The sequence below is a fragment of the Sycon ciliatum genome, chromosome 13 (assembly GCF_964019385.1).
Source record: "Sycon ciliatum chromosome 13, ocSycCili1.1, whole genome shotgun sequence".
Taxonomy (NCBI): Eukaryota; Metazoa; Porifera; class Calcarea; order Leucosolenida; family Sycettidae; genus Sycon; species Sycon ciliatum.
In genome coordinates this window covers 7,004,045-7,019,029 of record NC_088655.1, presented here as the reverse complement: position 1 = coordinate 7,019,029, position 14,985 = coordinate 7,004,045, and the positions used below count along the sequence as shown (strand labels likewise).

Here is a 14,985-nt window from a genome sequence, read left to right as displayed (position 1 = left end):
CAATTATTTTGTCATCATCAAATGTCAGCCTTCAGCATATCTCTGCTGTATTTGAGAGCGATGGAAAAGGGGATTTACATAAGAATTAGCTGAACTATATATAGTCACCATCAGTGCACACACAGGTGAAAACAGCTCAGTAACATACTTAACCGCACTCATACATTGCATCCAGCACAACACATTGAGCAGCATACAGCACACAGGCACACTGTGAAGGTCGGGTCTCCGTATGGATAAGAAAAACAAGACTTCCGAATAATGATGATGAAAATAGAGAAAGTGCAGTGCACAGTACACTAACAAGCTGTGTACCGTAATGACGTAATGACGTAATGACGTAATGATCCGGCAAGGCAACTGCAGCAGTGGTACATGGTGTAAACCTTGGTAAAGTGCAAAAGCATCATGTTGTGCAATGATAAGGAAAACAAGTGCAAGATCAGTGCAGACACACACACACACAAACACACACATTCTGTGCTGTAATTAAAAAAGAAGGCATGCCAAGGAAAGTGCAGTTCCGACAAAGTGTGTTCCTTACTGATTCAGAAAACAAAGTCAGAAAACAGCAGAGCATGAAAATACTTTGCCGACTCCAACCATGTAGAATACTAGAAGCGAAAAACAAAAAAAACAGTAACAAAAACAGCTGGCAGTGAAAAAGCAACGAAAACAGCTGGCAGTGAAAAAGCAACGAAAACAGCTGGAGGTGAAAAAGCAACGAAAATAGCAATGAAAACAGTGATGAGCTGCACAAAGACCACACTGTGATCTCACATCATGGATAAAAGTAATGAAGTGCATGATCAGTCCACACACCCACCCACACATGTATTCTGGGCTGTAGTGATAAGAAATGATACAAGCGCAACAGCACTGTACACAAACACACCATGTTGTGTAAAAGTCACAGAAAAAGAATGAAAACATCACTGCACACACACCCGCAATCATATTGCAGGTCGGTAGTGATGTAGGCTGGCAAGGGAATAACAATGACAAAAAAGCTCACAGGGGTCTGGAATGATGGGTAAAAAAGAGTGAAACTGTGGGTAACACAAACAAATTCTGTGGTGTAATGATGGGAAAAATAACAATCGAAAGAGCATAGCTGTAGTTCATAAACATAGTAATTGTGTCATGTAAAAAAAAGTAAAAAACAAGTGACATCGCAATGCACACACGCACACATACATTTCCATGAGGTAATGATGAAGACTAGCAAGTGAAGCTGCAGTGAAAATAATGCACAAACCACTACTGTGATCAGAAATGATGGACAAAAACATGTCCAGCTGTGCAACATGCAAACAACCATGACAGTGTAACGTGGTTAGAGAGTGTAGTCGCCTGTAACCTGTATGTGACAACCAAACACATACATGTACACACCATTTATACACACGTGTACACAAATACATGTTCACATACACACACGTGCGCGCACACACACAATGTACCATGTACCATGTATACGCCCGTCACAAGAGAAGCACAGAAATATGCAAATGCACTGGATGTGCACCCACAGATTTTCTCTTATAGCAACGATAGCGAACAAAAACTGAATGAGACAGATCAAGACTTGCGCCAGATAACTGTCTAATCCACACAACAAGCGAAGCCATGCGAATCGACCACCAATGCACACCTGGTCTGCACCACACGGAGTACATCGGCATAAAAGGGCAAAGACAGTTACCTATGCACACCCTACACTTGCTGGGGTAACCAGTATAGACAGCACGCAGCTTTGAGAGAAGCAGACACTAGATGCACCGGTACCTTGAAGTGAAATTGGAGTTACTTTACCAACCAGCTTCGGCTACTGAGCACTGGCAACCCAGAGCCAACAGACATACCAACAAACTCAGCCATGAAAGATATTATAGTAAGGACACACTGGATTGTGGAGCCGAAACTAGTCCAACTTCTAAATGCTTACACACACACACACACACACACACACACATGCATACACACACACACGCATACACACACACACGCACGCACACACACACACACACATACACACACACACACTTGAACTGAACTTGAACTTGCCCATTGCCGTAGGCAATGATAGCGGAAGGACTAATTCGGCGGCAGCCAGCAGAAAGGTTCGTGGCGCTTGAGATCGCCGGGGCGGCAACACGTCTTCCCGCAAGCACAACGATATTCTGGCTCGGCGGAGACATCACGAGGTTAAGGACGACGGTGGATGACCTCCCTAAACTCCGAGCGGTTCTGGGAAGTGTCAAGCCATTCCTTCTCCGGGAGAGGTGGATGAATGACCAATCCGGCGGACACACTTTGAAGCTCACAGAGGACTGGGCAAAGGAGTTAATCAAAATATACACCAAGTCCTGAGGGAAAAGCTCGTGCAAAGGACTTTCAGGAAACCAGCCGAAAAGACTGGTGCACGGCGTTGTGACTTAGGAAATGAGGTGCAGTAGATCTACGCCCAGGTGTTACATCAATTAAGCGGAAGCTATGACTGCACTGCATATACAAGCACCAGCGGCTCGCGTGGGTGATGATGAGCAAGTATGACAAGTGTAAGAGGAGATTTGAAGAAAAGAACACTGATATGGCCTTGCCTGGTGTGTGTCTCAAAGAATGGCATTATTGCGACGAATGGGATAACACTTATAGCCAACACGCGAGCGGTCTCGCTCAGCTTCTGAGCGGCAAGCTGACAGGCACAAACTGCCTAGAAGCCGGATTCAAGATGAGGAGAAGTGGAACAAGCTATGAAATGTGCTGCAGCTCGCCGGATCAAACATTTTGGGCTATTTCTCCAGCGACGATGGTGGTGAGTTACTCAGTAGGACGTCTAACTAGCTTGAATTTTTGGCCGAGTTGCCTACGGGCCATCCGTAAATATAGATATTTATTTAGAAACGAAAACTAGCTGTTTAGGGGGCGGGGAGGAAGTTGAGCGCCTGTTCGTTTCTCAATAAATATCGATGCACAATTTGTATGTGTGGTCCAGAAAAAAAGAAATAAATATCGATAAAATGTACCGTTTGTGTGTGTTCGTTTCTCGAGGAGGGGGGGGGGGGGGATCGGAGGGGGGTTGAAGAGAAATGACTAGTTTTTGTTTCTAAATAAATATCGGTATTTACGGATGACCTCTAATAAATACTGACATGTAAATAGTCATGTAGATAGTGTTTTGTACTCGTGGCATGCTTCAAACATATGTATTTCCTTGCTGAGACAAGTGTGAAGATAAGAGCCAATTGTAACTGAGCAGACCAAGTAGGAAATTCACTCTGCTACTACACCAACTAATACACCAACCAATCCATGGCCTTAATGTCTGCGTCATGGCACCTGCATGAAATACCATCCATGACCTTAATTTCTGAGTCATGGCACCTGCATGGAATACCATTAATTTTTCGCAAGACGAGTGTTTTAAATAATTGGGTATGGGAGGGCCTTCAAGCAGCCAAACAATTTTCAAGCAGTTGTCATGACAGCCCGCAGTGGTGATGTAATGAGATAGGAGTGTGCTGATCACTGACCTGATTAGACTCGATCACTCTCCGTCAGCAAACTGTTCATCTGCTCAAGCTGCGTTGTGTACTGTCCATAACCCTTGACGATCTTGCACAGCTTGATGTAGCCATCACGTTCCTGTGCCATGATGATAGCCAGTAGTTCAGAATTGTGATCTCTGCCACCGTAGTTCCTCAGGGTCAGTTTGAGCTTGTCAATCTGATCAAAAGCTAAGAAGCCGTACTCCTGTGCTTTGTCACGCAGGCCATTAGCATCCAGCTTTTGCAGCCAGATGTGGATTTTTGTTATGAAGATGGCATGGTCGAATGGGTTATCCAAGAACGTCTCTGAAAAGCAGAAAAGAACGTGATCATATATTGCTGAGCCCAATATACAATCTGATCCGGTACTGTTTCTGCCAAAGCAGCAATGGCAGTATAAATGTTCTGCAGACAAAGTGCCTGTTACATCAAATGATCAAATACCCTTAGAAACTCTTCCAGCCCGTCAATTTTATTTTAAATAAGCGACAAGGAGACAATAGCTTTCCCTGATGAGTGTGTTATGAAAATTGATAAGGAAATTTTGCTTCTAGATTCCTCATATTCTTCTCTTTTTGGTTTCGTAACCTCTGCCTCACTTATACTATTCTTGACTTGTTTTATCGGTTAAACGGGTCATTATCGACATCAAGCTTTTAAGTAGTGCATTCGCCTCATAATGCATGCTGCCCGAACACTCTGGTTGACTTTGCTATGAATGTTTCCACAGTTTTCACATCTGACAATAACGAGATTGCTGCAATACTCCTACACCTAGGTACCTAGCGTGGAATTTGCATTCAAGGTGCTTGCAATGCTTTTCTTTTCTCCAGCACGTTTTGCTCTTGCTCGTTTTGCTCTCGCTTTCATTGTTAAAATTCACACTTGTAAATTTCACTGCTGCTGTTCTTAGTGTCATTTCTCTAACTTAGATTTTCTACGATAGCTCCATTTTGTTTCAGTGACCTTTAGTACAACGACGATTCCTGATGAGTGTTGAACGAAAACTTGTTTGAATCCTTGTTTTCTCTACACAATTTCTTCATATTTTCATCGTTTTATTGTACATTGTCTCCACCGTTTCACATTGTATGAATAAAGTGTACACAAATGTCGATTCCGCTTGTCTTATGGATTGCGGTTATCAAATTATTGTCTCCTCGCCGTTTGTTTAAATAGACTTATGCCTCTCCATATTCACCCTATCATCCCTACAGCTCAACAAAAGAGTCACGTTGGTCAAACATGTACATGTACGCAGAACTAACGTAAGTCCTTGTTACTTCACCACCGACTGGCATGGTTTTGCCTGAATCGGAGAGTGACGTGTTCCTGACAGAGTCTTATTCAACTTTTTTTTAGGGTCGATCGGGTAAACGTACTGGTGCATGTGGCAAGAGAGGCGACGACCTTGGAGAACACGCTCGAGCCAATCACCTTGGAGAACACGCTCGAGCCAATCACCTTGGAGAACACGCTCGAGCCAATCACCTTGGACAACATGCTTGTGCTTTACGAGAGCCAATTGTCGTCCGTTTCGATGCGAAGATTTGACGAATCCGTGAGCATCACGCCAATTCGGTAGTCGGTTCATAGACAGCGATCCAAGCGATTCTGACCCCCTTTTTTATTTTCAGGCAGCGCTCCGGAGCTGTTGTATGCCCTAGAAAAGTTCTACAAAAACGGCCGTAAGCAGAATATTCCTGAGTACAACGAAATTCCTTGTTTGCCGCTCGATCCGAAATCCATCGACATATCGATCGTCCGAAACCTTGTTTACTGGCTTTTAAAAACGCTGCGTCTGTGAAGATGCTCCGTCTGTTCACTGTTCACTGTTCACTGTTCACTGTTCACTGTTCACTGTTCACTGTTCACTGTTCACTGTTCACTGTTCACTGTTCACTGTTCACTGTTCACTGTTCACTGTTCACTGTTCACTGTTCACTGTTCACTGTTCACTGTTCACTGTTCACTGTTCACTGTTCACTGTTCACTGTTCACTGTTCACTGTTCACTGTTCACTGTTCACTGTTCACTGTTCACTGTTCACTGTTCACTGTTCACTGTTCACTGTTCACTGTTCACTGTTCACTGTTCACTGTTCACTGTTCACTGTTCACTGTTCACTGTTCACTGTTCACTGTTCACTGTTCACTGTTCACTGTTCACTGTTCACTGTTCACTGTTCACTGTTCACTGTTCACTGTTCACTGTTCACTGTTCACTGTTCACTGTTCACTGTTCACTGTTCACTGTTCACTGTTCACTGTTCACTGTTCACTGTTCACTGTTCACTGTTCACTGTTCACTGTTCACTGTTCACTGTTCACTGTTCACTGTTCACTGTTCACTGTTCACTGTTCACTGTTCACTGTTCACTGTTCACTGTTCACTGTTCACTGTTCACTGTTCACTGTTCACTGTTCACTGTTCACTGTTCACTGTTCACTGTTCACTGTTCACTGTTCACTGTTCACTGTTCACTGTTCACTGTTCACTGTTCACTGTTCACTGTTCACTGTTCACTGTTCACTGTTCACTGTTCACTGTTCACTGTTCACTGTTCACTGTTCACTGTTCACTGTTCACTGTTCACTGTTCACTGTTCACTGTTCACTGTTCACTGTTCACTGTTCACTGTTCACTGTTCACTGTTCACTGTTCACTGTTCACTGTTCACTGTTCACTGTTCACTGTTCACTGTTCACTGTTCACTGTTCACTGTTCACTGTTCACTGTTCACTGTTCACTGTTCACTGTTCACTGTTCACTGTTCACTGTTCACTGTTCACTGTTCACTGTTCACTGTTCACTGTTCACTGTTCACTGTTCACTGTTCACTGTTCACTGTTCACTGTTCACTGTTCACTGTTCACTGTTCACTGTTCACTGTTCACTGTTCACTGTTCACTGTTCACTGTTCACTGTTCACTGTTCACTGTTCACTGTTCACTGTTCACTGTTCACTGTTCACTGTTCACTGTTCACTGTTCACTGTTCACTGTTCACTGTTCACTGTTCACTGTTCACTGTTCACTGTTCACTGTTCACTGTTCACTGTTCACTGTTCACTGTTCACTGTTCACTGTTCACTGTTCACTGTTCACTGTTCACTGTTCACTGTTCACTGTTCACTGTTCACTGTTCACTGTTCACTGTTCACTGTTCACTGTTCACTGTTCACTGTTCACTGTTCACTGTTCACTGTTCACTGTTCACTGTTCACTGTTCACTGTTCACTGTTCACTGTTCACTGTTCACTGTTCACTGTTCACTGTTCACTGTTCACTGTTCACTGTTCACTGTTCACTGTTCACTGTTCACTGTTCACTGTTCACTGTTCACTGTTCACTGTTCACTGTTCACTGTTCACTGTTCACTGTTCACTGTTCACTGTTCACTGTTCACTGTTCACTGTTCACTGTTCACTGTTCACTGTTCACTGTTCACTGTTCACTGTTCACTGTTCACTGTTCACTGTTCACTGTTCACTGTTCACTGTTCACTGTTCACTGTTCACTGTTCACTGTTCACTGTTCACTGTTCACTGTTCACTGTTCACTGTTCACTGTTCACTGTTCACTGTTCACTGTTCACTGTTCACTGTTCACTGTTCACTGCTCACTGCTCACTGCTCACTGCTCACTGCTCACTGCTCACTGCTCACTGCTCACTGCTCACTGCTCACTGCTCACTGCTCACTGCTCACTGCTCACTGCTCACTGCTCACTGCTCACTGCTCACTGCTCACTGCTCACTGCTCACTGCTCACTGCTCACTGCTCACTGCTCACTGCTCACTGCTCACTGCTCACTGCTCACTGCTCACTGCTCACTGCTCACTGCTCACTGCTCACTGCTCACTGCTCACTGCTCACTGCTCACTGCTCACTGCTCACTGCTCACTGCTCACTGTTCACTGTTCACTGTTCACTGTTCACTGTTCACTGCTCACTGCTCACTGCTCACTGTTCACTGCTCACTGTTCACTGTTCACTGTTCACTGTTCACTGTTCACTGTTCACTGTTCACTGTTCACTGTTCACTGTTCACTGTTCACTGTTCACTGTTCACTGTTCACTGTTCACTGTTCACTGTTCACTGTTCACTGTTCACTGTTCACTGTTCACTGTTCACTGTTCACTGTTCACTGTTCACTGTTCACTGTTCACTGTTCACTGTTCACTGTTCACTGTTCACTGTTCACTGTTCACTGTTCACTGTTCACTGTTCACTGTTCACTGTTCACTGTTCACTGTTCACTGTTCACTGTTCACTGTTCACTGTTCACTGTTCACTGTTCACTGTTCACTGTTCACTGTTCACTGTTCACTGTTCACTGTTCACTGTTCACTGTTCACTGTTCACTGTTCACTGTTCACTGTTCACTGTTCACTGTTCACTGTTCACTGTTCACTGTTCACTGTTCACTGTTCACTGTTCACTGTTCACTGTTCACTGTTCACTGTTCACTGTTCACTGTTCACTGTTCACTGTTCACTGTTCACTGTTCACTGTTCACTGTTCACTGTTCACTGTTCACTGTTCACTGTTCACTGTTCACTGTTCACTGTTCACTGTTCACTGTTCACTGTTCACTGTTCACTGTTCACTGTTCACTGTTCACTGTTCACTGTTCACTGTTCACTGTTCACTGTTCACTGTTCACTGTTCACTGTTCACTGTTCACTGTTCACTGTTCACTGTTCACTGTTCACTGTTCACTGTTCACTGTTCACTGTTCACTGTTCACTGTTCACTGTTCACTGTTCACTGTTCACTGTTCACTGTTCACTGTTCACTGTTCACTGTTCACTGTTCACTGTTCACTGTTCACTGTTCACTGTTCACTGTTCACTGTTCACTGTTCACTGTTCACTGTTCACTGTTCACTGTTCACTGTTCACTGTTCACTGTTCACTGTTCACTGTTCACTGTTCACTGTTCACTGTTCACTGTTCACTGTTCACTGTTCACTGTTCACTGTTCACTGTTCACTGTTCACTGTTCACTGTTCACTGTTCACTGTTCACTGTTCACTGTTCACTGTTCACTGTTCACTGTTCACTGTTCACTGTTCACTGTTCACTGTTCACTGTTCACTGTTCACTGTTCACTGTTCACTGTTCACTGTTCACTGTTCACTGTTCACTGTTCACTGTTCACTGTTCACTGTTCACTGTTCACTGTTCACTGTTCACTGTTCACTGTTCACTGTTCACTGTTCACTGTTCACTGTTCACTGTTCACTGTTCACTGTTCACTGTTCACTGTTCACTGTTCACTGTTCACTGTTCACTGTTCACTGTTCACTGTTCACTGTTCACTGTTCACTGTTCACTGTTCACTGTTCACTGTTCACTGTTCACTGTTCACTGTTCACTGTTCACTGTTCACTGTTCACTGTTCACTGTTCACTGTTCACTGTTCACTGTTCACTGTTCACTGTTCACTGTTCACTGTTCACTGTTCACTGTTCACTGTTCACTGTTCACTGTTCACTGTTCACTGTTCACTGTTCACTGTTCACTGTTCACTGTTCACTGTTCACTGTTCACTGTTCACTGTTCACTGTTCACTGTTCACTGTTCACTGTTCACTGTTCACTGTTCACTGTTCACTGTTCACTGTTCACTGTTCACTGTTCACTGTTCACTGTTCACTGTTCACTGTTCACTGTTCACTGTTCACTGTTCACTGTTCACTGTTCACTGTTCACTGCTCACTGCTCACTGCTCACTGCTCACTGCTCACTGCTCACTGCTCACTGCTCACTGCTCACTGCTCACTGCTCACTGCTCACTGCTCACTGCTCACTGCTCACTGCTCACTGCTCACTGCTCACTGCTCACTGCTCACTGCTCACTGCTCACTGCTCACTGCTCACTGCTCACTGCTCACTGCTCACTGCTCACTGCTCACTGCTCACTGCTCACTGCTCACTGCTCACTGCTCACTGCTCACTGCTCACTGCTCACTGCTCACTGCTCACTGCTCACTGCTCACTGCTCACTGCTCACTGCTCACTGCTCACTGCTCACTGCTCACTGCTCACTGCTCACTGCTCACTGCTCACTGCTCACTGCTCACTGCTCACTGCTCACTGCTCACTGCTCACTGCTCACTGCTCATTGCTCACTGCTCACTGCTCACTGCTCACTGCTCACTGCTCACTGCTCACTGCTCACTGCTCACTGCTCACTGCTCACTGCTCACTGCTCACTGCTCACTGCTCACTGTTCACTGTTCACTGTTCACTGTTCACTGTTCACTGCTCACTGCTCACTGCTCACTGCTCACTGCTCACTGCTCACTGCTCACTGCTCACTGCTCACTGCTCACTGCTCACTGCTCACTGCTCACTGCTCACTGCTCACTGCTCACTGCTCACTGCTCACTGCTCACTGCTCACTGCTCACTGCTCACTGCTCACTGTTCACTGTTCACTGTTCACTGTTCACTGTTCACTGTTCACTGTTCACTGTTCACTGTTCACTGTTCACTGTTCACTGTTCACTGTTCACTGTTCACTGTTCACTGTTCACTGTTCACTGTTCACTGTTCACTGTTCACTGTTCACTGTTCACTGTTCACTGTTCACTGCTCACTGCTCACTGCTCACTGCTCACTGCTCACTGCTCACTGCTCACTGCTCACTGCTCACTGCTCACTGCTCACTGCTCACTGCTCACTGCTCACTGCTCACTGCTCACTGTTCACTGTTCACTGTTCACTGTTCACTGTTCACTGTTCACTGTTCACTGTTCACTGTTCACTGTTCACTGTTCACTGTTCACTGTTCACTGTTCACTGTTCACTGTTCACTGTTCACTGTTCACTGTTCACTGTTCACTGTTCACTGTTCACTGTTCACTGTTCACTGTTCACTGTTCACTGTTCACTGTTCACTGTTCACTGTTCACTGTTCACTGTTCACTGTTCACTGCTCACTGCTCACTGCTCACTGCTCACTGCTCACTGCTCACTGCTCACTGCTCACTGTTCACTGTTCACTGTTCACTGTTCACTGTTCACTGTTCACTGTTCACTGTTCACTGTTCACTGTTCACTGTTCACTGTTCACTGTTCACTGTTCACTGTTCACTGTTCACTGTTCACTGTTCACTGTTCACTGTTCACTGTTCACTGTTCACTGTTCACTGTTCACTGTTCACTGTTCACTGTTCACTGTTCACTGTTCACTGTTCACTGCTCACTGCTCACTGCTCACTGCTCACTGCTCACTGTTCACTGTTCACTGTTCACTGTTCACTGTTCACTGTTCACTGTTCACTGTTCACTGTTCACTGTTCACTGTTCACTGTTCACTGTTCACTGTTCACTGTTCACTGTTCACTGTTCACTGTTCACTGTTCACTGTTCACTGTTCACTGTTCACTGTTCACTGTTCACTGTTCACTGCTCACTGCTCACTGCTCACTGCTCACTGCTCACTGCTCACTGTTCACTGTTCACTGTTCACTGTTCACTGTTCACTGTTCACTGTTCACTGTTCACTGTTCACTGTTCACTGTTCACTGTTCACTGTTCACTGTTCACTGCTCACTGCTCACTGCTCACTGCTCACTGTTCACTGTTCACTGTTCACTGTTCACTGTTCACTGTTCACTGTTCACTGTTCACTGTTCACTGTTCACTGTTCACTGTTCACTGTTCACTGTTCACTGTTCACTGTTCACTGTTCACTGTTCACTGTTCACTGTTCACTGTTCACTGTTCACTGTTCACTGTTCACTGTTCACTGTTCACTGTTCACTGCTCACTGCTCACTGCTCACTGCTCACTGCTCACTGCTCACTGCTCACTGCTCACTGCTCACTGTTCACTGTTCACTGTTCACTGTTCACTGTTCACTGTTCACTGTTCACTGTTCACTGTTCACTGTTCACTGTTCACTGTTCACTGTTCACTGTTCACTGTTCACTGTTCACTGTTCACTGTTCACTGTTCACTGTTCACTGTTCACTGTTCACTGTTCACTGTTCACTGTTCACTGTTCACTGTTCACTGTTCACTGTTCACTGTTCACTGTTCACTGTTCACTGTTCACTGTTCACTGTTCACTGTTCACTGTTCACTGTTCACTGTTCACTGTTCACTGTTCACTGTTCACTGTTCACTGTTCACTGTTCACTGTTCACTGTTCACTGCTCACTGCTCACTGCTCACTGCTCACTGCTCACTGCTCACTGCTCACTGCTCACTGTTCACTGTTCACTGTTCACTGTTCACTGTTCACTGTTCACTGTTCACTGTTCACTGTTCACTGTTCACTGTTCACTGTTCACTGTTCACTGTTCACTGTTCACTGTTCACTGTTCACTGTTCACTGTTCACTGTTCACTGTTCACTGTTCACTGTTCACTGTTCACTGTTCACTGTTCACTGTTCACTGTTCACTGTTCACTGTTCACTGTTCACTGTTCACTGTTCACTGTTCACTGTTCACTGTTCACTGTTCACTGTTCACTGTTCACTGTTCACTGTTCACTGTTCACTGTTCACTGTTCACTGTTCATTGTTCACTGTTCATTGTTCACTGTTCACTGTTCACTGTTCACTGTTCACTGTTCACTGTTCACTGTTCACTGTTCACTGTTCACTGTTCACTGTTCACTGTTCACTGTTCACTGTTCATTGTTCACTGTTCACTGTTGGCTGATACTAGTAACTTGTCAGCACATGGTCACATGCGGATTCAGCGCCCAGTGGCAAGCAAGGAATTTCGTTTGTACTGAGAAAAGTCCTGTTTACGGAAGTTAGAGTAGAACCTTTCTACAACACTCGCCAGCTCTGGTGTACTGAGTGAAGAGAAATTCAGCTCAGCACCGAGTACTGCTCTCTTCACAGTACGTATCGAAAAGTGGTGAATATAAGCGGTGAATATCTAGCAATATTCACCACTTATGTAGATGGCCAATTGCATGAGGGTGAATATGGAATGAAGTATAAGCCAGTGTATGTAGAGCAAGAAGGTATGTATTTTTGCTTATGTATATAGCATACAGACAGACTAAGACAACAATAGTAACAGCACACACATTGAAGGGCAGTTGAGTGCAGATAGATGAGACCAGAATGAAGGGAGAAGTCTTATGTTAAAAGGAATAACGCACCTGTTTGTTCAGAGAGCTCCGCTTCATCCTCCTCATGCAGGCTTGCAATGCGTTCGTCTGTTGACCGCATGGCATGGCTGAAGACACACACACGCACACAAACACACACACAAACACACACACAAACACACACACACACACACACACAAACACACACACACACACACATAAACACACACACAAACACATACATACACACCTCAGACATGCCCATCGCGGAAGCGATGATAGCGAACAGCTATGTTAGACATAGCAACTTGTGCTGGGATTACACCATTCAAAAGCTTGCAAGGCTGATGAGTTGACCGCCACTATTTTTAGCCTGGTATCCACCACACAGCTGTTTGAAGTGACTTTTTCTGGCCAGTGAATCCCTATTTTTCATTTTTCCATTCTTTTCTACACACACACCACACCACATACTCCGGCATACACTGGCTGTTGGTAACCACCCAGGAGAATGAAAGAAAAGTCAGGAAGAGTCCGAGAAAGAGAAGAAAGATGTGTGCGACCATAATCGTCGGGAATTGAACCCGCAACCTCTCGATTCGAAATCGACTGCACATACCACTGCACCATATGGGACACACACATACACGCGGACATACATACACACACACATACAGTAAAACCTAGTTTAAGCGACCATCCCACGGTGCAAGGGAAAGCGGTCATTAAAGCCAGGTGGTCTTTAGAACCAGGTCCCACACTCTCTGTGTAGAACTGTCTGTGCATGGAAAAACGGTGGTTAAGATCAGGTAGTGGTTAAAACGAGAGGTCACTTAAACCAGGTTTTACTGTACACACACATTTTAAATGAACAAACATGCAATATACTCACCAGTTGATCACATCAAAATACATACATGCGCACACATATAGATGCCGACATTCCTGGCCGCACTCCTGCGCGCATTCCTGCCCACACTCTTGCCACCGCCCAAACTCCTGCCCACACTCTTGTCCGCACACCTTGCCCACGCTCCCCTGCCCACACTTCTCTGCACGCAGTCCTGACCGCACTACAGCCCAATCTCCTGCCAACATTCCTGAACACAATCATGCTCGCACTCCTACCTATACTCCTCCCCGCACTTCTCTGCTCACATGCCTGATCACAGTCCTTCCGGCACTCCTTCCCACACACCCTCCAACGCTGCTCAGTCCTGCCCGCACGCCTCAGTCCTGCCCGCACTCCTCAGTCCTGCCCGCACTCCCCAGCCCTGCCCGCACTACTGCCTACACTTCTGGCCGCATTACTGCCTACATTTTTGCCCGCACTACCGCCTAGTGGTGAAATCCGACATCTCTCCTCTTGGACCCACGGTCGAAGATTGCCTCAACACTGCACGGGACAAAAAGCTATGGCTGTACTTTGTTGACAAATGTACATCGGTGTAACCAAAATAGCATGTACTTGTCATGCGCTAGATCCTGTATATGTTTTTTTCGTATGCTATTCTTTCTGCTGCAATCTATTTCATGGTGAAACAGTTGATAGATGCATGGAACCCATTATTCGGGAGACATGCGACCTGTATTATTATTATTATGATTGCCACCTACAATTCTGCCCACACTACTGCCTAAACTCTTCAGTGCTGCCTGCACTGCTGCCTACACGTCTGCCCGCAGTTCTCTTCACACACTTTACCTCACACCAGGCTTTAGGCTGTACACCCGTTCATGCACTCCCCACAATATGCTGAAGTGATTATTTGCAAAATATGTCATTTAGTGAGCAGTGTAGGGAAATTATTGCTACTGCCTACTGACCAGTACTTTGGCCGAGTGGTTGTGGGCTTGCCTGCCAATCCCAAGGTTCTGAGTTCAAGACCAGTGCTGACACCAGTGAGCGTGTACTGTGTTAACAAGTGCTGTGATGCAAGCGTGAACCACTTTACATGCAGTTAACTGCTCTGACACCCAAGGTCAACTGGCTACTCACTACACTGTCACGTGCTGCATCTGCCACCCTGGTATCTCAGGCATGGTGGTGGCCTTGTAGAAGCGAAACTTCCTAAACTGGTTGTGTTTCTCAACACAATTGCATAGCCGGTTTTGTTGCGCAACTGCAATCTTTACTTTCTTCTGATTATGTACTTCAAATAGGGAAATGTGTTTTAAATAGGATCTGGGAACTACACAGCTCAATAAGACCTTTCTGGTTTCTAGGAATGACGCCGCCACAAGAAAAGACCACATGAAAATACCACATGAAAAGACAACATTAAAAGACTACATGAAGAGACCACATGAAGAGACAACATGAAAAGACCACATGAAAAGACCACATGA

The 14,985-nt window shown here is 45.2% G+C and overlaps 1 protein-coding gene across 1 annotated transcript in view; it reads right to left on the bottom strand.

Annotated features, from left to right (window-relative positions):
- Positions 1 to 208: 208 nt before the first annotated feature.
- Positions 209 to 14,985, bottom strand: part of LOC135829558 (uncharacterized) — a 77,185-nt gene continuing 62,408 nt past the window's right edge. The window contains exons 14-16 of the mRNA XM_065341953.1: positions 12,688 to 12,764; positions 3,537 to 3,857; positions 209 to 1,360 (exon numbers count right to left, since the gene is read on the bottom strand). Coding sequence (XP_065198025.1) covers positions 3,541 to 3,857; positions 12,688 to 12,764 — 394 coding nt within the window. The 3' untranslated portion in view covers positions 209 to 1,360; positions 3,537 to 3,540. The remainder of the gene's footprint in view (positions 1,361 to 3,536; positions 3,858 to 12,687; positions 12,765 to 14,985) is intronic.